Source organism: Corvus moneduloides, chromosome 6 (assembly GCF_009650955.1).
Source record: "Corvus moneduloides isolate bCorMon1 chromosome 6, bCorMon1.pri, whole genome shotgun sequence".
Classification (NCBI taxonomy): Eukaryota; Metazoa; Chordata; class Aves; order Passeriformes; family Corvidae; genus Corvus; species Corvus moneduloides.
The window spans coordinates 14,052,131-14,078,289 of NC_045481.1; the positions used below are offsets into that span (position 1 = coordinate 14,052,131).

General features: G+C 37.5%; 2 protein-coding genes across 8 annotated transcripts in view; both read right to left on the reverse strand.

The window, feature by feature from the left end:
- Nucleotides 1–3,888, reverse strand: part of PAPOLA (poly(A) polymerase alpha) — a 44,062-nt gene extending 40,174 nt beyond the window's left edge. For 2 of the 7 annotated variants that reach the window (XM_032110736.1, XM_032110734.1), the window contains exon 1: nt 3,600–3,888. In XM_032110736.1, the coding sequence (XP_031966627.1) occupies nt 3,600–3,607 (8 nt within the window). In that variant the 5' untranslated portion in view covers nt 3,608–3,888. Of the gene's footprint in view, nt 1–2,285; nt 2,462–3,599 lie in introns of those variants that run through there. The other 5 variants (XM_032110731.1, XM_032110732.1, XM_032110733.1 and 2 more) reach the window with 4 other exon arrangements.
- A 615-nt stretch (nt 3,889–4,503) lies between these two features.
- Nucleotides 4,504–26,159, reverse strand: part of AK7 (adenylate kinase 7) — a 29,027-nt gene continuing 7,371 nt past the window's right edge. The window contains exons 6-18 of the mRNA XM_032113158.1: nt 24,740–24,823; nt 24,079–24,167; nt 23,465–23,555; nt 21,930–22,007; nt 21,040–21,189; nt 19,454–19,582; nt 19,019–19,157; nt 16,690–16,818; nt 15,587–15,658; nt 14,724–14,921; nt 9,841–10,061; nt 7,549–7,707; nt 4,504–5,820 (exon numbers count right to left, since the gene is read on the reverse strand). Of these exons, the coding sequence (XP_031969049.1) occupies nt 5,770–5,820; nt 7,549–7,707; nt 9,841–10,061; nt 14,724–14,921; nt 15,587–15,658; nt 16,690–16,818; nt 19,019–19,157; nt 19,454–19,582; nt 21,040–21,189; nt 21,930–22,007; nt 23,465–23,555; nt 24,079–24,167; nt 24,740–24,823 (1,590 nt within the window). The 3' untranslated portion in view covers nt 4,504–5,769. The remainder of the gene's footprint in view (nt 5,821–7,548; nt 7,708–9,840; nt 10,062–14,723; nt 14,922–15,586; nt 15,659–16,689; nt 16,819–19,018; nt 19,158–19,453; nt 19,583–21,039; nt 21,190–21,929; nt 22,008–23,464; nt 23,556–24,078; nt 24,168–24,739; nt 24,824–26,159) is intronic.

Sequence of the window (26,159 nt, forward strand, 5' to 3'; positions counted from 1 at the left end):
TGAAGGAGAAGTTTCTCAAGTTTAAAAAAAAGGAAAGTGCTAATGAACTGCACAGGCAGCAGTTAAACCAAAAATTATTTTTATTGCTATGCTGGAGACAAAACAGTCAAGAGCAATTAAGAAATTCAGTAAGGCTGAATCAAAAGATAACAGGGAGTATAAACCAAGAACTAGGAATCCCACAATGCATTTCACTGTTGAGATTAATTTGTCTCAGTAGTGAAATCTGCTCAGCCCAAAATAACTGGGTTTCCAAGTTATGTGCAATACCTCTATATTAACAGGTATAAACTCAGTCCTTTTTTAGAGCAATACTGGAAGACTGAAAGCTATTGCAAAACTACATATCCTTGCCATCTAACAAATTAATCCTCAATACAGATTTTTATATTAATTGCTTCTCAATTAAAAAAGCTATCACTTTATGTTATGCCAACTATTCTTCTAAAGTCAGTCCAATGCTTTGCAAAGTTAAGAATAATTTAATTCCTTTCCTAACAGCCTATAAAATTCTCAACTCTGTTCAGAAACACACTGCTTACCCATTCCAAATCAGCACAAGCCATTTTAAATACAGTGCTGTACTTCTGGCATGTAAGTTGACAGTCTCTAATTAAAAGTGAAGAAAACAATGACTTTGCATATGTCTATAGCAAAGTTCAGTGAAAGAAAAAATGAAGTCTTACTTCAGAAGTGAAAATCAGCTTGACTGTCCACTGGAAAGAGTAATTCTTAATGACATTCCAAAACTCTAATACAGAACTTACCAATACTAACAGTACTTAAAATTTATAGATTTTCCGGCACTTTTAAATGTTCATATATATGACTCAATGCACTTTTCCACTTCTGGTTATAGAAAAAAACCACATCATATCAAAAGTGTTTTGCCATGAATTCAGCAGACACAGACGTTCAGTAGCTTACCAAGAAACAGATTCATGTTTTCTCTAGTTGGAGGGTTAGAAAGCCCCAGGTTACATGAAAAGACTACATCATCACTCACATAAACATAATTCCAGCTTCACTGAGTCAGTAGCCTTTCTGTATAAGCCCCACACCCAACCAAAACACAAACAGCTCCGTGAGCTTCATTCTTCCCTGGCACCTTACGTTTCAGATAATGCACAGGAACATTCTGTACCTAATCATGCACTAAAATATATGTTTATGACAGGGGAAGTAGTCATCTTTGTTTCTAATCAGCTTTTTTGTTAAAGACTTCTTCCTTATACAGCCGCTAGTGCTTCCCATATGAGAATTTTGACAAGAAGTCACATAAGTTTCTAAGATAAATTTTAATGTTTATAAAAATACTAAAGGTGTCTGCAAATTCCAGATGTCAGCATCAGTAGTCTTACTACTGATGTACCATGTACAGAAAGAATTGGCTTGGTTTTATACTTCTGTATCATACTGTTAATAAGCACACAACACAGCCCAATATAAACACTGGCGTACAGCTCTGGAGAACCTGAAACTTCCAAATCAAAAATGACAATCTCCTTTGTATGGGAGATCAGTTTTGACAAGGCCTGTCAACTGTAAACACCAGGGTTCAAAATGAAGTTTAAATGACATATTGAAAGGAACATTTTGTCACCATGAAAGTTTGGCATAACATAGGGTTGTTCCACTTTCACTCCAAAAGATTATTGTCCAGAAGACAGAATCAACTGGAAAGAATTATAGAGGAAAAAAAATCTTCCCAAGCTGCCTCTTTCCTCTAAAGGCAGAGGTATCACTTCACAAACACAAGAATTAGCACTACCAGCATTTCTACTTACTGGCACTATAATACTCACTTTTAAGTCTTGACTGAATGATACCAAGTCAACAATGCCATACATACAAATGACAGAACAAATGCATAAACTGAGAAGGCTTCATTTTTGGTAACTACAATAAACCTCCAGTACTAAGTAAGTTGCCAAGTAATGCTTATACTGAAAATAGCAATATATTGATGCAATTGTAACTATGTATTGTTATTTAAGAGTGTCTAGTAGGTGTCTAGTGTAGACACCTACATCAAGAGAAATTATCAATCATTCCAAACTTTTCAAAGTTGAAGGTCGCTATTATTACAACTCATAAAAATAGCCCAAACTTTTAAATGTTGTTACTAAGCATTTGGAATTTATGTAGTCACAACAAAATAAACTAAGAATGAAAGCAAGCAGAATAAACACCCTCCCATTTTCCTGAGGCTGAAAAGCCTAGCCAACTTCAAAGCTGACTTTTGGTAATTTTTCATTGCCATAATGAGCATGTGCAAAACTTACCTATAAGGACATTGGCACTTCATTATACAAGCATTAGAACCTACTTGGCATAGCCGTTTTCCTTCCTGCATTCGCCCATTGGTCCTTTCCCTGCCAAAAACCCTTTCAGGTAAGTTTCTACCATGTTATCTACCCCAGGACTAACTCTGCAGTACTTTAGACTGAACTAAACAGCCACAAGAGACAACCTTGGCTACTCTCCACTTAAAAACTGACATATTTAAAATTACAGTGAATAATCCCAAATTATAACAGTGAAGAAAACAGTGAATAATCAAAAATTCTTTATATTTTTCCTTCAATTAAAAAAAAAAACAACAAAAAACCGAAACAAACAGACTAATCGAAAATATATAAACATGTCTTATTCTGAAAAGTCATTTGACCACCTACACATCACTGTTTCAGTATATACACTATACACTAATTCACTGATTTGTATAACGTAATAAAATATTAAGATTGTGAACTACAGAACTGAGGAGATGTAAGTTCTGTCGTCTCAATCAGGAATCATAAAAACGTCAGCGATGGGGGAAAAAAAAAAAAATAAACGAAGAAAAAAATGCCAGGGGTGGGGTGAGAGATATCAGCGAACGAACTGGGATGAATAAAGTCACACTTCGTTATTCCTGACTGCCAGCAGGGTCACGGCACGGCACGTTCAAAGCACAGGCGCCCCGGATTCCCGGCGGCGGGCTGGGGGGACACACGGGCCCGCAGCCCGTTCTGCCGGCCGAGGGCGCTGCCCGGAGCCACCGGGAGTGGCGGGTTCCAAGGGCAGCGCGCTGGGCTCAGGGCGCCCACTGGCACCACCGGCCCAGGGTCTCCTGCCCCCAGAACGGGGAAAAACTGTCCGCGTGGTCACTGAGGGAGAGACTTCACGGGGGCCCTTGGCGGAAAAAGCGCTTCACCCTTGGCGCCCAGAGCGAGGAAGGGACAAACACGCGGGTCTCGCCCCTTCGTGCGCCCTGACCCAACAGCGGGGAGCGGAGGCCGCCGCACGCGTCCGCCCCTTCCCGGCACGTTGCCGCTGCGAGGTCGCAGAGACGGCGACAACAACCCAAAAGCCACATCACCGTCTCCTCCGGGGCTCACGGCGATGGGGGGTGAGAAGGACAGCGCGGAGCTCCCGGCGGCGCGGGCAGCGGCGCCAGGGCCGCACACTGCGGCAGCGGAAGCGCCCGGGCCGAGGGGACCGCGAGGGGGGAAGGGCCCGAGCCCCGGCAGGAAGGGCCTGGGCATGCGGGGAGCGCCGAGCCGGGGCCGACACAACCCGGGCCCCGAGCGCGCCCCGCGAGCTCCCGGACTTACAACGGCATCGTCTCTCCAGCCCCTCCTCCTCCTCCTCCGCCGCCGCCGCCGCCGCCACCACCGCCGCCGCGTCGTCCCCTTCCTCCTCTTCTTCCTGCTCCCCCACCGCTGCCGCCTACGGACCGGTCACTCGTCCCGCGGAGCGGCGAGAGCCGCGACCATGGCACGGGCCGGGGCCAGGCCCCGGGAGCGGAGGGAGCGGCTGTGCCGGGCCCGGCCGCCGCCGCCGCTTCACTCGCTTCTTCCCCTCCGGCCTTCTAACATGGCGCCCGGACGCTACCACAGCAACGTCCCGGGGCGGGGGGGGCCTGACGCAGCGCGGCGGACACCCCCGCACGGCGCGCACGCTCACCCGGCCGCGAGTGCGCAGACGGCCTCGGAGGCGCGGGGCACGCTGGGAAATGTAGTCGCGGCGGCGACGGCAGAGGCGCCGGCCGGGGTTTGAAAACAAAGCGCCAACGGCCGCGGGGCGGCGCGTGCGCGGGGCCGGGGGCGGGGGCGGGGCGGGGCCGGGCGGGGCCGGGCCGGGCGGGGCGGGGCCGGGCGGGGCGGGGCCGGGCGGGGCCGGGCGGGGCGGGGCCGGGCGGGGCCGGGCGGGGCCGGGCGGGGCCGGGCGGGGCCGGGCTCGCTGACAGGGCTGCCCCGGCTGCCCCGGCTGCCCCGGCGCTCAGAGAGCCCCTGCAGGACCGCCCCGGCGCTCGGAGCTCGGGGAGCTGCCGGCGTGGAAGGAGCTGTCTCGAACGCAGCGCCGTGCGGGGCTTTGGCTACCCGCGTCGGGCTCACTATGCATTCGTGCCCTGCACAAAGCAAACAGATCCTTTTCTAAGAGCTGTTTTTGAAACACCTGCCTGGAGTGGTCTGCATAAACTTGCAGAATATTTAAAAAAAAAAGTCACGCTCGTTATAGATCAGCTCAAAACTTTATTCTTAGAAAAGTAAATGCATTACAATAACTCTAGAGAAATCCTAATTTATCCCCTCTTTTTAAGTGTCCAGTTTTCATCTTTCCTCTGAAAAGTAGTACTTTAAAAAATTGTCTAAAGCTACCGATTATTTAATCTTCAACTGCCTCACAGGATAAATGGTAGCTTGGGCTGACAGCATATAGAACATATAGATCACAGAAATATATGTTTATCTTTAGAAGAGGAGATGATGGTTCTGGACTGTGTTCCTGACTTGTCTGTGTGACTCTATGAAAACAGATGACTTAAGATACTCTGTAAAAATACTAATATATCTGAATAAAAGCATTGGGCATTAACACGTCACAAATTCTGATACTCAAAGTTACAGACAAAATAACTGTAAAATGTTTCTGTATCACTATTCTTTCAGCTCTTCCTCTTTTTTTCCTGCACCTTTTGCACAAAGGGTCCTTGCCTTCTGTTTTGAAAATCCTCTATTTGTTTTACACCCAGTATGTGATCAGTTTCAGCTCAGTCAGCATAGATACAGTTCCTGTGAGAGCTAGATGAAGTCAATAAAATTGAGAAGGATAGCCATGTGCTGGAAAGTCTAGATTCTTCAAGAATCTCTAAAAAATATCTATCTAGTTTTGAATGCTGAAGATTATTAAATGAGATCTACAGCCATGTGTTTGGTACCAAAGTAAAACACAGGTTTTATGACATACCTATGCTGGGAAACTGTTTACCAGTCAAGTGTTCAGTGCAGCACAAGAAGCCTGTATTATGTGACTTTTTGCCTCTTGGTAGCCTGGAAGGGAACTAAGGGAGCTTGCTGCTCCTAGTTATTTCCTTTTTCAGTAAAAACATGTTTCTTTTTTGATAAAAGTTTTTCTCAGGCTAGCTGCCTACATTCACTAAGGATAAGGAAAATAATATATTGTTTAAATAGAATGTGTAGCTAAAAATAAATCCAGGAAGAAGATTTTGCAGAGAGAACAGAATTCTTATGGTTCGGAGTTTCCAATAGACATCTGAAATACAGATGTGTAAATGTATCAAACAATACATACAGCAAATGGAAATGTTGTAGAAGAATATTAAAAACCCAGTACAAAAATAGTAATAAAGTGTGAGAAATAAAAAATGAAGATTACATAATAAGCTTAAACAAAAATTACATCAGAAACTAAGTATTTTTATCTAAAGTATATTAGGAATTTTCTCCCTTTTGGTTTCACAATTCCTATTGCTGCTAGGATTTAATGTTTATTCCAGTCGATATCAGGACTGTTCTTGAAGAGATATTCTGCCTATAAACAGAAGAGTTTCAAAATTACAATTATTTTCATAGCTCCAACTTTGAAATGTATGTAAAATAACAAAGATATAGTGGATAACATTGCTTTAAACAAAACTGCAGAACGTATTAAATGGCCCTAAAATGTAACTTATGGCAGAAAATGTCCCTACCTCAGAGAAATCTCTTTCCCCCAAATACTGTCCAAAATACCATCAACCTCACGCTCCCTCTTTATAGTGGTCACCCTGTTTCTATCATGGGCAAGAGAAGGAATTGAGCCATTTATAACAGTATTTGTCACTCCATGGAAGTCTAGTGAGTACCCTAGGGCCTGATTTCTGGACCCACTGATACCGAAGTTTAAAAGCTATGCAGGTATTGGGAAAGATCTCATACTTCTACAGCTACAGGTAGTTGTCACTCACCAGTAAGCAAAAATGTTAAACCAAGAAAACATTCCTTAGTGCCTGAAGTGGGATTGCAACACCATTGCTTTAATTTTAAGCTTTTGCTTGATTAATAAAATGCTCTGTTTCAACTTGCGAACAGCTTGGTTAGGATATGCAGGCAGAACAGCAGCACAGCAATAATGTTACAGCACCTGGATTCCTGTCTGAATGCAATGCTGACCCTGCTTTCAACCGAAAGTTTTGCTGGATAACATCCTGAGATCTTCTGCAACTAGAATTAGTATATGAATGTCCTATCGGACTTTCTCCGTTATTTATGTGTGTATTGTGAAGGGAATTACCAAAGAGCTGGCATTTATCATTACAACGTGTTCAGTTGTGTCTAGAGGGGTGGAGAGTGATGTCCCCCTTTCTGAAGGGTTAAAAATTTTATGTCATTTGAAAGTAGTCATAAGTAGCTAGAATTTTTAGGCTGCAAGTTGAACTTTATCTGAACCATATTGTTATATTTTCAAGTCAAAGATGGATTACAGTGAAACCTGGCACTAACAATCTGAACATTAATAATGGTTAGACTAGACAAAGCTGCAGCTTAAACATTACTTAAAAATTAATAGCTGGTGTGGACAGCCCATAGATCATGGTATATGAACTGTAACAACCGCATTATTGTAACAACCAGAACCAACCAAAACCTCCACTGAAACTGACCTAAGAGAGTGCGGAGGTGACCCTTTAGCAACCCCTCTGTCATAGACAGCAAACCAATGACAGGCAACCAGATCTCAGACCCTCAAACAGCTCCTGGTCCTGTGAGGGATGTGCTATGAGGGATGGGGAGTTTAGATTGTAAGGGCGTAATTGCCCACGCATTTCTTTGTATACCCTCTTTTGGGGCACCTAACTCCAGCTACTAGATATTGTAATAGGTTCATTGGCACAAATCAGTCTAATGGAAATGAAAGCCTAATGTCAAAAAGTTGTTTAACTTGTAGTCCTCTATGGCACAGCGGAATGGTCAGGGTATGTAAGATGTGCAGAGTGCACATACCAAGGGGAAACAAGTTCTGGTAGTGATTCTCGTCCTATTACTGTTTAACTACACTGGATACTGCCCTTGATACACAGTATCAAATGATCCCATAAAGAGTAATTGGTGGTTTTTAATTTTCACTGTAATTGCTGTTCACCAGAATTACAGATTCTAATCATTAATTTGTTGCTATCCTGAAAGTGGGGAGGAAATTTAAGTTCTTTTGTTAACAGAGATTCTTTGGGTCTACATGAGTATTCAAACATATTTAAGAAACAAAACATAATCACCTTACCAGAAAATTGACTGGATCATCTGGCCTGATCCTACAGCATTCATTTATCCCTTGCATAAGTGTTGGCATGACATTCTTCATTAAATAGTTTCGTAGTGGAATAGACTGGGCCTCTACTAACTCTTGTTCTTGTCTTTTCACTTCCTCCAGCTGTTTATTCTACAAGTAATAAAGAAAAAAGATTAAATAATAAATAATTATGTTTATAACATCTATCAAATCACATTTGGCTAAATAACAGCGCTGGCCTAGAGGAAAAAAAAGTGTTAGAAACTGTGGACAGAACTTTAAAAAACAGGTTGACAGGAAAAATTATTAGTTGCTTATTAAATTTAGAGCACTCAACACACTGAGGACAAAGAATTGAAAAGGATAAGGACTGACATAATCCCTTACTAAACTGATTTTATTTTTCTTCTCTAACACCTAAAAGGAGGTTTATTTTCAAGTCTTCCAGTGGTCCGGTTTACATAAGGTATTTGGCAAAATGGTTGAAATACACTGTAGCACTTCAAAAATTAGTGCTATTGCAAATGCAGACGGTTTCTTGAGGCTTCTTTGAACTGGAGGGAAAGGAGAGTATTTTTACTCAGCAGAGAGCTCTGGCTTTCTAAATGTTTAATTTGTTAATTGTGTTGGGTTTGTTTCTCTTTGGTTTCCTTGGTTTGTTTTATTCTTATTTCATTGATGTTTTTGAGGGGCTTGAGAGTCAAATACACTAAAACCGCAGTGAATTACATCTGTTTACACCAGCTAAATTTATTTCCAAATTCAGGTAAAACCAAATGCAATTTTTACACTCAAAAAGTAAGAGGGATGAGGAAATAAAACTGCTGCAAGCTTTTCTTCCTTCCATTCAGTAACACTTAGTAGCATGCATACTTGCAGTAGCTTTAGCCAGAAGATTACTCCAATTCATTTTCATTGTCCTCTCTTCACTAATTTTATTCATCAGTAGCCTGAGTCACATACAGATACAGAAAACAGATGATACTCTGAAGGCTGCTTTGCTATACTCAAAGCATAACACAAAAGCAATGTTCAGATAAAACAGATACACCAATTTTTAACTTATTCACTCAATCCAGGAGTGCTACTGAATAAATCTTGCAAGTGGTCTTTGGTCACTAGTCAGAGATAGCAGCTAATCTACAGTGTCAAGGGCAAATGAACAGTTGCTTAGATCTCCTGAGCATCTGCCTATTTAAAAGGATAGCCTTAAGCACACATTTTACTTAAACACCTACTTTAGCTTTGATTAATGCACAGTTTGCTCTTTTAAAGATAGATGGCTTGGATCGAATCTAGCTAAAATGTGTTAACTATCCTTACAAATTTTACAAGGCACAAAATGCTGTTTAATGTTGTTGAATGAAGCTGTAAATAATCAGAGATAAAAAAAAACCCCTTAGTTACAAGCCAACATCAGAGGAATGTAAATGCTTCTTAAAAAGTCAGTAATTTCATCATATTATAACCCCATATATGTGTATGGGCATTCAAATATAACAAAAGGGCTTCTCTGTGGAAGGATCAGTTTGTTTTTAAATAGCTCTAAAAGAGGACAATAGACTTGCCTTCTGGTGAAAAGGCCTGATGTTGGGTGCGAAGGAACATACTTACCGAATGCATTTCAGGTCATTTAACTAAAATGTCCTTAGGTGTGGCAAAGTAAATAAGGAAAAAGAATCACATGCGAATCTTCTGGGGTCAGGTAGCCCAAATACCAAGTACTTATTAGATTATTAGCAAACAAAAACCATCATTCAGACTGCAGGAGGTAGTCCTTACTGAACCGAGTACTCAGCTCTCTCACATGTTCTTGCAGGCTCAGAAACCTTTTTGCGATGCAGGCTGGAAGATTGGTCAGTGTTGAGTTAAAAATCTAGTTTGATAATTAAGACTTGGTCAGGTGCTTAGAAGTAAAATGAGCAAAATACAAAAGTCCTAGAAGACTTGGTAAGGAAAATAACCATTGACTGTAGTAGATACTTATAAATGGTAAAATAGAAGAGCTACAGCACGACAACAAGAGTACATGCTGATACCAAAATGCAAAAAAATGCTATGTGTGTAATAAAAAAGACACTCTATTCTGTAGGATGGACTTCAATCACACTGTGAAGATAGCCTAACCAAGATCTAAATTATGATATAAGGAGTGAGAGAATTTACACCACACTTCCCAAGTGTGCGTAAATTTACATAACAATCTGTTTACATAACAGACTACTTGAAGCCATCTAAAACACATAAATAATAATGTTTTCCCAAACATATGTATTAACCTACCCACTCTTCCCATCTTGCCATTCTTTCAGCCCTTTCCTCAGCTTCTTTACGCTCTTGTTCAGCTTTTTCTTGAGCTTCTTTGACAAGGCGTTCCTCAGCTGCTTGGCGTTCCAAAACCTCCTTTTCTTCATCTGTCAAACCATAATTCCGAGGTTCTCCAATTTCTTGGATGATCTTTGTTACAGTAAGTCTGTTCTCAGAATCTTCATATACAGCTACATCTTTTAAAAAATACAAGAGAGGACTCTTTCAAGGCTTTTGTCAACTATCAATTGTCAATTATTATGCAAGACCTAAAAATACATGGTATTCATATTGTTTGAATTTTCAAGTAAAAGATGTTGGTTTTGTTATAAATGAAATTGGTAATTCATGCTTGTGTACATAGATATATATATTAATTGTACAAATAAAAATACTTAAGCCTAAACCCCAGGCCAGGGGATGGAGAAAATTTCACAAGCCTTGGTAGCAACAGAGAAGACAATAGGCCAGGAACTAATCAGCATACGAAAAAGTCTATCTCAGGGTGGAGGTAGACCTTATCTGGAGCTATTAACACCACACCTGATGAAACTGATTAACATCTCAGAGTCGTTAAAGGAGTATCCCATTCCGAGAACTAAGAATAACTGCTCCAGGAATCAGAGATGGACAATTCATCATCCAAGACGGAAAATTCATCAGACCCAGGAAATGCTTTGTGCAGTCCAACTTCGGGACAAGAAAACATCATGAATATGCTAGATTGCGAGAAGAATAGAATTAATTCGGACTCTGCCCAAGAACTGTATAAGAAGGAACCAGCCGAAGCAGCACTGGTGAACTTGGGGATCTGACCTGATAGAGGTCGGATCTGTGTTCACCCAGCACCGATCCCGGGCTCGGTGCTGACCTTTTTCCGATCGTGGCTTTCTGTGTGACCGATCTTTCGGCCACGGAATATAATCTATTTCTTTATTAAAATTAATTTGGCTGAATTTTTTTACTTCATTTTCAATTGCTTATAAATGTCAAATTTTTATTACACAGAATGAAGTTTTCTAAATCTAATTTTCTTTACCAGTTTAAGCTAAAATAATTTGCCTTTTAAGATGATGTAAGGAAGAAACATTTTAAAATAATTTTTACAACTCTTGTTTATCAATTGCAGCTTGCCCAGGTTTTGAAACCCACATACCAACTATCAGAGATGTTACTGACATCAACCTTATGTCAACTCATCCAGATGCATAAAACCATCAGTTTTGTCCTTCTCTCCCCCCTGAATGCTACACAATAGGTTGTTGGGATTTGGCACAAACTCCAATATTTTCACTCATACAGATTTACAAATGCACAGACCTCTCTCTAGTCGATCTCTTACTGTATTATATTTATGAAACAAATTTGTAGCTTCATGTAGGAACATAAAGACTGAACAAGACCTTTTCTTTCATCTTATTCCTTCTATCTTTTAATTGCTGGAGGTTGCTTGCGCATTAAACTTGACAAGAAAGAAGAAAAAGAAAAAGTACAGAATAGTGAAGACTTTCTCCATGGCTCTGTAGTTTCTGTATGCATTCAGTGTGGGGAGGCAAAAAACAGTACAGGAATGTACATGGAAAAGAGGAAAAGTGGGCATTTGAGGTAGAGAATACAGAGGTAAAGGGCTTATTCAGGGACAAGAAATGGAAGATGTAAAAGCACAGAAATGGTTAAGGAGAGCAAGCAGATGAAGAGAAAAAGAATTAGAATACAGAATTTAGATGAGAATCCAGTAGCCCGTACTTCACAGTTCTTTAAGAAGTTATTTTGAAAGTCATCAGCAAAGCATTCTTCCCAATTCTTTCTGTTCACTGTTCAGGCAGAATCAGACTCTCAAACACTAACACCATTTTCCCAAGATTTTAAGTGTTTGTGATTTGGACCTCAAGTCCAAACTCTGATCATTAACTGAGGAGGGAACATAATTCTACATGATAAAACTTACTTTACAGCTTCTTCTTTCAAAAACTCAGGAATTATATTCCTGAAGTATTCTGAATTAAAGGAATACATTTTCTATGGCAAGTGGTTCATCATTTCTACAAATTTAGCTGCACCTGGATATACAAATTACAATGAAAACCACTTTTCTAGTCATTTAAAGTATTGCTAAGAATGCTATCAACATTGAATTTGAGGTCTTAAAGACTACATTTTTTTCTTAGGTGGCCACAGAAGAGTACAATGTACATATTACAGCAATCATAATTAACTACACTTATCCTCAGAAATTAATGCCTTTTAAATGAAAAAGGAAGCTATCACTGATGCTAATTGAGAGGAAAAATCACTGGAAAAGGAGTTCAAAAATTAAGGTCTTCAAAGGAAATTGCTGTTATAAGTGTAACATGCCTCTTTGTATACGATCTAACATGCCTGTGTCACCATCCCCAATTTGCAAATGAGAAAAACAAGACACAAGATAACCGACTTTCAGCCTTCATAAAGTGATTCGTCATAGCAAAATTGAGTTTCCAGAATCTTGAAGCCCACTCTGTTGTACTAATCATATTTCAAACTCAGAAAAAAAAATAATTAAAATGATACATAAAACCATATTGTTATGCTTTTCTAAATTTAAAGTGGAAGAAAACTTTTATTATTTTGAAATAATATTAAACAAATCAGGCATAATTTTTAACCCTTTCTTCAGAATATGACTGAGAAAGCAGTTGGGTCTCTGACTAAATCCAAAGCTACTTAATTCTATGCATCTGAAAATCCAGTTGGAACATTGACTAGAATGGAAGAGTATTGGCTGAGCTGAAGGATCCTCAGTGGTTACCTCTGTAATCTCTTCCTACAATTTTAGAGCAGAAGCAACAGATCTACATACTTCAGTGGGTAACAACCAGGAATGTGAATATAGGTATAGACAGTTCTGAGACAAACAGGACCTAAAGATGATGCTCATTTGCACATGAGAATCAATGCTATACACTCAATGTGAAAATCATCTGGAACATCACAGCTGTGATACTGCAATAATTAAAATCAGTAGGCAAATTAATTTCTGTATTTGGAATGGGCTACAGTTTAACCTTTAGGCATAATTCTTAGCAGAAAACACTGCGATATTTTATCACAGAGTATACATTTTATAGTACCCGCCAAAATAAAACTCAGTCTTTGACAGTGCCACTAGTTGCATATCTAGAAGTGTATAAGCTAAGAATACGACCAATTGATGGCATCAGACCTTAATATTTACAATTTCATACATTTACTTTCCATAGTAGAATTTCCTCAATTCTAAAATATTTGTACTAATTCACTATTTTTTCCCTCTGCTACACTTCCTAACAACGCATATATCTTATTATTTTCAAAATAATCTCTGTGACTGACAATAAATAAAAAACTTAGAAAATCAGTTATGACTAAGGGGATTGAATAATTAACTTTTCATCTAATTAACTAATTCATCTCAAATAGACATTCCAAATATCAGCAGTTTGATTTTAGTTGCAGGGTTTTCGCCCTTCTTCTTTCTTTCCTCTCCCATCCCCCCAAACCCCCACCTTTTCTTTAGAATGCTGTCACTCTGATCTCACTGGCTTTCAATAATCAGATTATAGTAATCTTCTCAAGATTTCCCAGTGAACACAATTTTCTAGAGAGTATGTAGGGAAGACAAATTTTCTCGCATACAGGTATAGTGCAAAACAGATTTAGTCCCAGACATCCACCTTCAATTTCTAATAATTTTCTTAAATGCTTCTTTATTTACAGATTACCCACATGTTGTCCTGGTGTTGCAAAATGTGGAAAATGTAAAAATTTTCTTAAGAAATTATGTTCTTTTATGTTTCATCTTCATATACTTTCAAGCTTGATCAACAAGAAGGCAGATTTAAACTATGAAACAGACAGCAAGCTCTAAATGATGTCTAGGTGTTAGAGAAACAAATTACTTCTTGGTAGAATTACCTTGTTAAGGTTTAGGGCTGGACAAGATTCAATGATCTCAGACCAATGGGCCGTTAACAAAGCTCAGGAAGAAGGATGTACCACTGATAGTGGACACAAGGAGTGCAGAATTTACAGGCCATAAGGACATTTGGCAGAATGCCCAAGATAAGGAAGACACTAATAAAACCAACTCAGAAATTGTGCTGAAATCAGCTCCAACTGGGTAAAAGGTACTGCCAGCAGTGAGGAAATCACAACCGCAGATGCAAGGACCACTGACTCAAGAAACCCACAGACCCAAAAGAAAAGAAAGACTGAGCATGGGAAGCAAGAGAATCATTATCCAATAGAAGGTAGAATACTAATTAATAAGAGAACTATGTAACTTTTAGCCAATAAACACTAATTCCTTTGCTTGCTAGAATAGTGAAAAGTTTTGATAGTAGTGGTGTTTCTTTCATTTGTGGAGTACCACCAAGCACAGAGGCTTGCACAATTCTGAAATAAATAATCAGTGCCTCTCTTCAGAGTGTAATTATTAGCTTGTTGCCCACCAAGTAACGAACCTGAATTTTGTGGACAACAGTAGCATCTGAGGATAAGACTAAAGAAAAAAATATAAGGAACCATAATATTTAAGTCCATGAAAATGTACTCATACCTATTGGAAAGGATGCCAGTGCAGAGATCTGTAACCTAAGTCATAAAATTATTTTAATAATTAACCCTACGAAAATGGACAACTAAACCCCCAATTTTTAGAAACAGGTTAACTGTAAAAGAACAATTTTTGCAGGTATATAATTAAATGCTTGTTGTATATGTATTCTGCAATGTTAATAAAAATATTATTTATATATGGACACTTACTATTTGATTTTTTGCAAGTGTTAAATTTGTAAGAACAAAATGTTTTTATGTCTACTAATTTTATTATTCCATACCAATAAACTGAGGATGTATTTCAAGTTCATCAAAATAGTTGAGAACTGTTTTATCATCGGTATTTAATTTGCGGAAGAGTTTCAGACTTTGCAGGAACTGGTCCTCAGTATAACGAGTTCCAGCAACGACGCTCTCTGGCAGATTTATTATTCTGTTTATAAGGAATTCATCAGATGCAGTCAAAGAAAAAATAAATTCTGTGAAGAAGAACATATTGTTTGAATAAATACAAAATTTCCGAAGGAATCAAGCAAAAACATCAGGATAAAGCAATTTCTACATAGATGAAAAACATTCTATTTTAATTCCCAGCAGAACCGATGAATTACATTTTTATTCCATTAATAGCAGCTGTAATCACAACAAAGACAGCCTACTGTTGATATCAGCCAACAGTTGATGGCATTTTCACAAAAAAGCACAAACAAACAAACAGCCCAGAAACTGAACCAAACCCTTCGTTTTAATTAAGAAAAACTTCTTCAACAAAAAGGTGATCAAGCATTGGAACAGGCTGTCTGGAGAAGTGATTGAGTCACCATGCCTGGAGGTATTTAAGAGATATGGAAATGTGCCACTTAGGGACATGATTTAATGGTGGACTTGGAAGTGCTGAGTTACTGGTTTGACTTGATGCTCTTAGTGGTCCTTTCCAACCTAAATGATTCTGTGACTAATTGTTCACTTTTAAATATGAGGGCAGCAGTGTGACATGAAATAGATTTTTTTTTTTGTTAAATTAAGTAGGAACAGATGGAGTGATATTTTAGACTTCTCGTTGGTGGCAGCAATATTTCCTCAGTTCATTTAATAAGAAAATAAAACTCCTTAGTTTATTTAAAAAGAAATCTATCAAACTTACCAGGTATGATTATTTTATTAAATTTAGGCATTTTGCCTTTTGTTTCTTCTTCTTCTTCTTCATCATCTTCCACTAAAACAAAAGTAAGAAATTATTAACATTTTCATTTGAAGCAACAATATCACTATATTTTCTAAAAATGTGCCCAGTACAAACACACGTTTGCCTGTATCCAAATTATACTAATAATTGGAAATTAATCTAACCTTGACACCAGTTTAGAGAATTCAGTAATTCATGTTGCCAGCCACCACAGAATTCTACCTTGGGACACTAATAGTTGTTTGCCAAGACTATAAATGAATGTACATGCACACACAGTTTTTAAATATGTAGTATTTTAAAACTGCTGTCTTATCTTTGGCCTCTCCTCCTGCCAAATAAATTATTCTGGAAAAAACAGAGACAAGCCTCAGAACAGTGAGTAGAAATGTTTTACAACTCTATGGTTAAAATATTTTTTGCCACTAAGAGTCTGCTGTTATGACTAGTCAGTAAAACTGCCTGTAGAGCATCAGCTGAGCGTGACTATTTGCAGAACAGCATACTAAGCTGAACAAGACTGTTTTTTCTGTGCCTTTAAACCTCATGTTGTAATTTAAACATGAAGATGATTCTTGGTCTTAATGTATGGACAGTGCTTGCTCACAATTTGAAATGTGTGTTGCAGAGCTTCTCTGAAGTCATATCTACTGCAGCTCATCTAATAAATCCACTCTAATTTGGCTCACAAAATACATATTGGTGCACTGGCTGGATCCTCTCAATCAGTAGCCCTTAAATATTATGAAGAAATTCTGCTATAGAGCTTGCTTAAGTGGAGTAGACCACCACTGAACAAGAAAGCATCCTCCATGTTTGTGCACTTACTTTTTACTTTACCAGGAAAGATAGTCTGAAAATTAACTTGTGTATAAATTAAATAAGGTGCATTACAGTCCTTACATTCTAATAACCACATGGAATCAACTTTGTTTTCCACTGCAGTCATTACAGTGCTGACGCACTTCAAGTAGTATGGCACTGAGAACAGTAATGATAATGACAATATCAGCAGCCAGAAAAACAAAAGCAGCAACAAAACCAAGCCCAGCAGCACATACCTTTAAAAAGTTCCATTGCCTGTGCATAGGTCTCTGGGAACCCATCTAACACATATCCCTGATTCCTACATGGCATAGACATGAGCTTATCCGTCATAACTTTAATAAGATACTCATCACCTAGACGACCTAAGACAAAGAAGGTTAATAGGTACCTAGTTTATAGAAACAAGAGATCTGAAATAATTTTACTAACATTTTAATACATTTTAATACATTTTTCTTCTACTTAGACCATAAAAAGTTAAATATTTTGAGTTATTATTTGTATATTATTCAGTGTCAGTGATCTATGGAATGTTAAGGTGTAGATACAAAATAAAATTACATTTGTGTTTACACAAATGTAATAAATATTAGTTTATATAATAAACATTATTATAAATGCAATAAATATTAGTAGTTTAATCATCTAAACATTAAATTAGTTTTATTTTGAATAATACAATCAGATACCTGAAGCAGTAAAGAAATATTTATAGAAAAAATCATGGGAAAGCAATTTTCTGTTTTCATTTTACAGTAAGGCTTAAAGATTGTCTGGCAAAAAAGATGTGAGATAGGGTCTACAAGTTTCATTTTCAGAAAGGTTGAGATATGAATTTGTTTCTTAACTTGTCCTACATTGTCGAGAAAATATGTAGGAGGAAAAAGGGAGGTTTGCCATAGATCTCATTACTGAAGCTTCCAGGTGTGTAAGAAGTTCATTTCTTTGCAGATACACAAGATCCAAATCAGGTAAACCTTTAGCAATGCAGAATGCATTTTTAAGGGGGATCACTTTATACCGCTTGGAAAATGTTAAGCACTAAGACCAAAACTACATGGCATTATTCCCATATAGATAATAACTCTTCAGCAAGGGACTTTTTTTCAATCTGCAGACTTTAAAATTCTTTCCAGGCTTCCCTAAACAGTATTTACTTTTTAATGATGTATGAGGTTCTTAAATAACCCCCACAATTTCATATGAGCATGCATTTTTTCTTACTAGAATACTTTTATTTTTGCAAGTTTGATAAAGATATATATTTACCAGCTTTTTACTTTATATTATATAAATTATGCTCTCTGCTCTGAGAAGAAAACATGACATTAACTAAAAAAATCTGAAGTAGAAAGATGAAAGTGCTACAATTAAAGAAGCACCAAAATATTTTTAAAAATATATCACTTTTAATATACAAGGTGTATAGTTGCATTGGGTTTGTGTGGACAGGTTTTGTTAGCCAGGGGACCTACAGAAGTGGCTTCTCTGAGAAGCTGGTAGAAGCTTCCCCCATGTCTGACAGAGCCAATGCCAGATGGCTCCAAGATGGATCTGCTGCTGATCAAATTTAAGCCAATCTGTGATGGTAGTAATGCGACTGTGACAAAATGTCTAGGTAGGGAAAAAGTCATTGCGCAGAAGTAAATGTGGCCAGAGAAGAGAGAAGTGAGAATCTGTGAGATGAACATCTCTGCAGGTGCTCAGGTCAGCAAAGAAGCAGGGAGAGGAGGTGCTTCATGTGCCAAAGCAAAGATCCACCTGCAGCCCATGGTGCAGACCACGGTGAGCAGGCTGTCACCATGCAGCCCGTGGGGGTCCAGGAGAGAGCTGAGATCCACCCACAGCCCATGGAGGAGGTGGATGTCCAAAAGAAGGTTGTGACCCCATGGGAAGCCCACCCTGGAGCAGGCTCCTGGCAGGGCCTGTAGACCTATGAAGAGAGAAGCCCACTCTAGAGCAGGTTTGCTGGCTGGACTTGTGACCCCGTGGGGGACCCATGGTGAAGCAGCCTGTGCCTGAAGGACTGCATCCTATGGAAGGGACCCACACTGGAGCAGTTCATGGAGAACTGTAGTCCATGGGAAGGACTCACATTGGAGAAGTTTGTGGAGGACTGTCTCCTGTGTGAGGGACCCCACACTGGAGCAGGGAAAAGACTCCCCTCCCTGAGGAGGAAGCAGCAGCAGAAACAACATGTGATGAACTGACCATAAGCCCTATTCTCCATCTCCCTGTGCTGCTAGTGGGAGGTAAAGAATGATGAATAAAGTTAAATTCAGGAGAGAAGGGAGAGATGGGTGCTCTGATTTTGATTGGTAATACATTTAAGGAATTTCCCCAAGTCAGGTCTGTTTTGCCTATGACAGTACTCGGTTTGTGATCTCTCCCTGTCCTTATCTCAACTCGTAAACCTTTCATTATATTTCCTCTCCCTTGTCCAGTTGATTCTTGCTTTTAATAGGAAGTTAAAGCCTAGAGCACAAATTTATTTCCTGGTTTCCATTTGCATAGGGTTGCACTAGTTACCTGAATCTCATCTTAGTACATCGTATTTCCTACCTTTATTCTGCTTCATGTTTTCTTTTATTCCATCTAATAACTCCTTTGCTTCTTCTATATTTTCATCCTCCTCCTCTACATCATCTTCTCCTTCTCCGTCTTCTCTCACATCGTCAGGTTCTTTAGCCACAATTTTCTCCTGATGACAAGAACAGAAATATGAATTGGCTCAGAAATTCCACAACCAAATTTATTTTATACACAGATGTAATAAAAGAAAAAAATAAAAAATTCCTTTCATGTATGCCCATGAACAGTGAGATACTGAGAAACTTTCATTCTCTAAAAATATTTCAGTGCAATCCCCAGAGATGATCAGTATGTTGAAAGATATTTCCATTCTAAAATAATGGGATTATAGGTAATTTTTAAATGCTGCCAAACATTTTAAAATCACAGAAATTAAAATAGGAATATTAGAAAACAGCAACACACCAGATCTGCAATTTTTTCAGAAATCACTTCATTTATCCTAACATAATGTAACTTGTAGTGTTTGCAGAGCTCCTCAGCAATGGTAGATTTGCCAGACCCGGGAGGACCATGAATGCAAACTTTGAGAGGCTGGAAAAAAGGATAAAGCTATAATGTTATTCAAACAGCACAGATGCTTTTCTGTAAAAACAACAATCTTTTAAATATGGATAATATGAAACAGCAATTGTACTTAAAACTAAAAATATATTTTTGTTTTATTCATCTATTTATTTCTTGCTGAATATCTTCTCTATCACCTACAGGTCTGGAGTAACATAGTTACTTAAATGTAGAAATTTACTGTTGGAGAAAGAGCATGCTTCTATTGAGTAGACTTACAGACCAATTTGTTGTGGCTAGTAATATTTGAATAATCCAAAGACATGAAACACAATCTCACAGATAGGATGCAGTGAATTTTGGAATGTCGTAGCAGATATTCTACTATAGACATGCAAGAGTTCTACTTCCCACTTGAGGTAGAGTTGCTGTCATCAAAATGATTATTTTTACCTCAAAAATTCCAGATCCATCACAATCTTAAGTGATGTCTCATTTCAGCCTACCTAACCTGAGGATGAGTAAGTGTAATGAGGATTCCAGTATACACTTATTTAATATGTTATACAATAAACTCAAAATCATACATAATTAAGTGCCTATCTTAATTCAGTAAATCTGACAGTACAGAATCTGCAATAGAGTAGTGACAGAGACAGTCTAGCTAGCCTTCCTTCTCCTTGCAACCTAGTATGTACAGATTTTTTTAGTTAGATGCATATGTACTTAGTTGCATCTAAGTTCAACTCAAATACAGACCTGATAATCCTTTGAGAGCTATGAAGAGACTTTCAATAAATAACTTTTAACAATAGTAGCTTCATCTGGTTTTATATGCCCTGAAATCTTATTCAAGGTTTGAACCAGATATAGACATGCTAAACACCTTTATTGTACCCATCAATACTTGAATGTAAACAAGCGTTTTTCTGCACCTTTCAGTAACCTATACATTTGAATACAGAGGTTATAAATATCAAGCTAACATAGGAAATAGTGAAGTTAGTTGCCCAGTAAATTACATAACAGAGCAGGGTAAAATGAAGGCTATATTGCACTTGAATATCCACACTCACTAAATATATAAAGGACACAAAACACTCACCTAAGTATTGACTATTACAAAAAAAAGCTTAAATAAAAGATACACTTATTGTATTTCTGAGGCAAAATATAACAAGAGCGCCATATACTGCATAAAGAAACTAGCTTCAAAACAGCAGCTTTCCATCACGAAGCTAATTGGCATTTATAGAATATCAGTTTTAGGCATAAAGGAAATAAAACACAGTCATTATTTTTTAAATTTACATTGTCTCTTATTTAACTTCTTCAATTTAAGTTTTTATATTCACTTATTTTGCATCTATATCCATCTTCTATGTATTTTTACTTAATTAATTTAAGACTAGAGTTTATGTAACCATTTCTATTGAGGGAAAAGAGAGAAAGGCAATTTAAAGTAATATATACCAAAGCATTACCAGTAATCCTCGAGTTTGCTTGTATTCCATGACAACTTGCGCAATGTTCTCTACTAGTCCTGCCTCAGCAACCCACATAATGTTGAAACTCTCTTTCAGATAAGTAGGTTCCATTCGCAGGTTCACAAACAACATATCCAATTGCATTTGCTGAGGGAACAAAGCTACGTTTATTTACAGACTTGAGCTATGTGTGTTAAAAGAACAGCTGGAACAAGAGACTGGAATGGATGGGGAGAATAGAAAGAGTTAAAGCATTGGGAAAGAAGGTTTGCATACAAAGAAAACAGATATTTTAAGATTTTTAAAAATACTAATTTTCAATGCATATTTGTGTTTGAGTGTTCTCAGGATCTATTAGAATATGCAACACTGAACTTATTCTGTACAATGCAAAGTTTTCATGTTATTGCAAGCAATCACCTCTTTCATAAATTTATCAAGTACCATCTTAAAACTACCTGGGCTGTATTTTTTTTATTTTTCCAACGAACAATTTATTCCAGATAAATAGATGAATACAACATAATTTATGCAGCACTGCATTATTAAGGCTTTTTTTGCTATTTTTATCATTTTGTGTAGGTTTTGTTAGAGTGCACCAGTATGCTAAGGGGAACAGTGACATCAGAGCTTCAGTGTTTTATTTTTTTTAAATCAGGCTGTAACTCTTCAAAATTCTCTATGCTGTGGTGGCCAGATTTGACTTTGTTTATTTTCCAAATTTAAACTCACTTTAAATATTTTTAGGCATATTTCAGGGTTAAATTTTTCTGGTGAAATAAAGAAAAAAGAAATTATATATTTAATTATGTTATACTTTTAAGTATAATATTATACTTTTAAGTATAATACTTTCTTGAAGTAATAAAAGAAAGAAAAGTACTGACTGTTAGCTCTTTGCTCAGGAATGCATTTTCTTTAGGAACCTTCTCAATTTTTCCTGGTCCAACATTTTTACTGATACACTATCAGAAAAACAAACAAACAAGTAAACAAAAAACCCACACCAAAACCACTTCACAAATCAGATTCTTGGAAAAAAATTGAACAGGATTTCTGTGGATAAAATATGTGCTTTAAATTTTATGTGACACTGTACCTGGAAAATCAGGATACTGATTTGAAATAGATCTAAGAACAACATATTAACTTTAATGTTAGTATTAAATAGCTTTTGGTTGCTAAGTAACACTTCTTGCCTAGTATCTGCAATAAAAAAAAAAAAAAAAACAACAAAGAAACAATCCAAAACCACAGAAAAGTTTTATAAAGCTCTTAAATATATGCACAAATTCCTAGTGCTTAAGATCTGTTTGGAGACCTTTATTATTTCCCAGTGCTTTCACTTCAGGTTCCTGAGGTACTTAATTCCATTAACTATTGGGAAGCGTTTTCAGATCAATGCCACTGAAAACTCTCCATATATCATTTGCATTTCATCATTAGATAGAAACTGTTAGTTTCTATCTACTGCCTTTTAAAATAGATTTAAACCCCTCTATATCCATAAAATCATAAACATTTATCTAGACCATCAGATCAAATAATCCAGCATTCTGGCTTTGACGATGGATTGAAGCATGGAAAAGGCCTATGTGACACTCCTTCCAAACACTCATCTTCAACTATTTTCAACTGTAACTCTCAAGGTGTTTCTCTCCCACGCACCTTTCCAGTCTTCCCCTGGGCTGGTACAGCTCCCTGCCAAGACAGCTCTCTGTAGCACCCTTTCCAGCGGCAATTTCCTGTCCACGAAAACTGTCCACTTATTCCTGTCCTCTATTTCCCATTTCTAAACAGCCACATACCCCTGAAAGGACACCAACCACTCTCCTTGGGGTGCCTACCTGAACCAAAGCACAGGTTTCATCTTCTAGTGAGCTCCCTAACGCACTGTTTCATTAAACTCTCTTTGATACAACCAAAAAGAATGGGCTCTCATATTTGGTCCTTATGTAACATTTGCTCAATCTACATGAGCAAGTGCCCTATGAGTTGACTCTCACTGTCACAGTGTATAGCTCACCAGTGTCATCCAAACTACTTCTAGACTTAATTTCAAAACTCTTGGAAAAACAAGATACCTTCTACAAAATGAAGGGAAACACATGATAAAGACTGAGTATCTAATCACAGTACTGTGAATCCCATAACAATTCTCCATAACTTTCTTGGGTAAAATTTCTATTTAAGTTAATGATAATACTGCAAAAATTAATTTTGCAAGATCAAGTAATGTATTTTTTTCAAAGGACAGAAGTCTTAGAGGATTTCAAAATAATCTTCCATGTAATTTACAACTCAAGATAATTCAGGAGGACCTAAGAACTTCTACTTCAGTAAAATGTATAGTTTTAAAACCTTACATATAGATATCTTAAAAAACAAAAAAGAAACTCGAATCTCTTATCAACTCTCTTACCTTTACTAATTCTTCAAGCGTGTGCATTGATGTATCTACTGCAAGTATATACTGAAACTCTGGCCTGTGGTCTGCTACATTTTGCAACACTCTGAAACATAGCAAGTACAGCCCGGGCTGGTACCTGGAGAAGCATCCCGGGCTTTCCTTGTTAAATGCATTCCAGAAACAGTACCAAGAGTCTGCAAATTCTTGCAGAACATTTCAGAGCATGACATTTTCATATATATTTTACTTATTAAAGAAGCACAGATACACATTTTATTTGGAAAGAAGAATAAAAAGCTATGTCTGCAGAAGATACTATCTTACTCTGCTGCAGAGTCCAGAATCCATTTCCAGTTTTCTGCCAGTTAACTGGTATCACACTCTAGACTGAGCATGACATGTTGTTTATTAAAAGCAAAACACCAGTGCAACAGTTAGATAAGGTTTCCAGAAGGCATATATACCTCTAAAGAAACTGAAGGCTCTCTTTGACTCACTTAAAAGGGCCCAAGAGTGACCTGAAACCAACCCACCCCATTTAAAAGTCTCAGTACTCTCTAGTGAATTTGGATTTGTTATCTAGCTAGGCATCAATTATTGCTCAGAGAATTTTTTTTTCCACTTACGCTGCTAAATCACAAATATGAATGGTTGGAATAATATTGTTTCCATCTCCAAACACAGGTATTGCAGGAGTCTCACCAAGCCAACACATCTGAAAATACAGAGAATAAAGTGAGAAAAAAGGTTACTTTCAACTATAGCTAAAAAAGGAACATTTGATTACCATGCAAATCTGTATATTCAAGATTTAAAGTTCAGTTTATTGAATAATTACTGGAACTGCAGTAAAGGAGACCACTCTTGAGAAATATTGATAGGCAGCCTAAAAAACAAGATTTTTTTTTAAAGACTATTCTTTAGTCTTGACAAATATTGCTTTGAACCACCCAAAAAACAAATGCTTGGGGGAAAAAAAAAAAAAGAGACTGTAATTTTGAGAAGAAAGACATTTCCCTGGATTCCATTGATATGACAGACATGTTTTCACTGCAAAGTACATATGGAGATACTGTTCAAAAACCACAGAAATATCTAAGAAAAAATAGTGTCAAAAAAAAGAAAAACACTTCCACTGTGGCTAAAATATTTCAAAAGGATCAAATAAACAGTTCTGCTTATGAAAGCATTAAGCTTATGATACCAAGGCTGCTAAAAATGGATTCAATTCCAGTGCAGTTTGGCCCTAGAAATTGAATGATCCTTCAAACATAGTTGGATGTCTACCTTAAAAAAGTAGTGAAAGAGTCCTTCCTCAGCTCCATATTGATGTCCTGAGGCAACAACATAAGTTGAAAACTTTTCTTTGTTCTATAAAGTGAAATCAGCAAGAAAGTTTTTATTGAAATCTGGTACTGCAATTGGGATACAGGCTTACATTGACTCTTGAATGCATATGCACTAAATATACAAAATATACAAATGTGTATCACTTCCAAATTGTAACTAGATCAATTGTTGCATATCCTGTAGCTTCCTGAGTCATATTGTTATTACTTCCTTCAAAAAAAGCTGTCTGTCTACAGCTGTCTTCAAAAAAGAGATCTGTCTACATTTGAACAAAAATTATAAAATTTAAATAAAATTAAGAGTTAAAAAAGTAGGAAGCTAAGTAAATCAATTAAGTGAACAGGATAACTCATGCTTCTACTTTCTATTTTCAAGAAAAAATAACTCTGAAATTCATTGCAGCTATTTTTTCAATTGTATTATATTTGCATTTGGCTGCCTAAAGGAGTAGAAAATACTAGATTAATGATTTCACAATTTCTTAACTTTCATTTTAATGCACAATTTAAAAAAGAAAAAAAAAAAATCTTTGGATTATTTAAATGTTTCCCTAACCACACATCATGATTAACCCACATATTTTTCTCTGATCATTATTGTGTAATGTCATAAATTTGCCTGTCTGCTTGGACATAGATACTACTGTTTGTATCAATAGTGAGGATGTCTATACAGAAAAAAAAAAAAAAAAAGATTTTTAAATCATCTGAAAGGAAATAAACTTTCAAGGAAGTCTTTTGAATTAGTCACTTTGAAATTTTTAAGATGACACAAAATTATTAAATAATTCTCATGCTGTAAAGATCCTAGGCATTACATATCTCCATCATACAATGTAAAAGAACCTGCTTTTATCAGCAGCGGGAATACGTGTGCAGATTTGGGATCTACTTCTCTTGGGGGGGGGGGGGAGGGGGACAGGGGGGAAATGAACCTTTTGTTATCATCTATATCATATTTCAAAAACAGAAAAATAAGGCAGGTCTTAGCCAATTTTTGATAATATAAGCAAAGCTTCATATAACACGATGACAAGTTGCAAAGTCAGTGTGTTGTATCTATGCATTTTTATCTATAGACTTACAAAGTGAAACTTTGTTATAAAAACTACTTCAACTCACTTGAATTCAACAGCTTGTTATTAATTACGAGAAACACTAAGATTAGAAGACATTACAGATAGCAGAAGAGCTTTCATACAATAAAGACAGCTGCCTGTTACAAACACTGTTAAGGCCACAGAAGGACTTTGCCATGAGCTAAACACAGAAGGGAGCTACAGGATAACACTAACTCCAGGCATGGCAGGGGCGAGATCTGGTTGGTACATCCTGGTTAATGCACCAGGACAAAAATT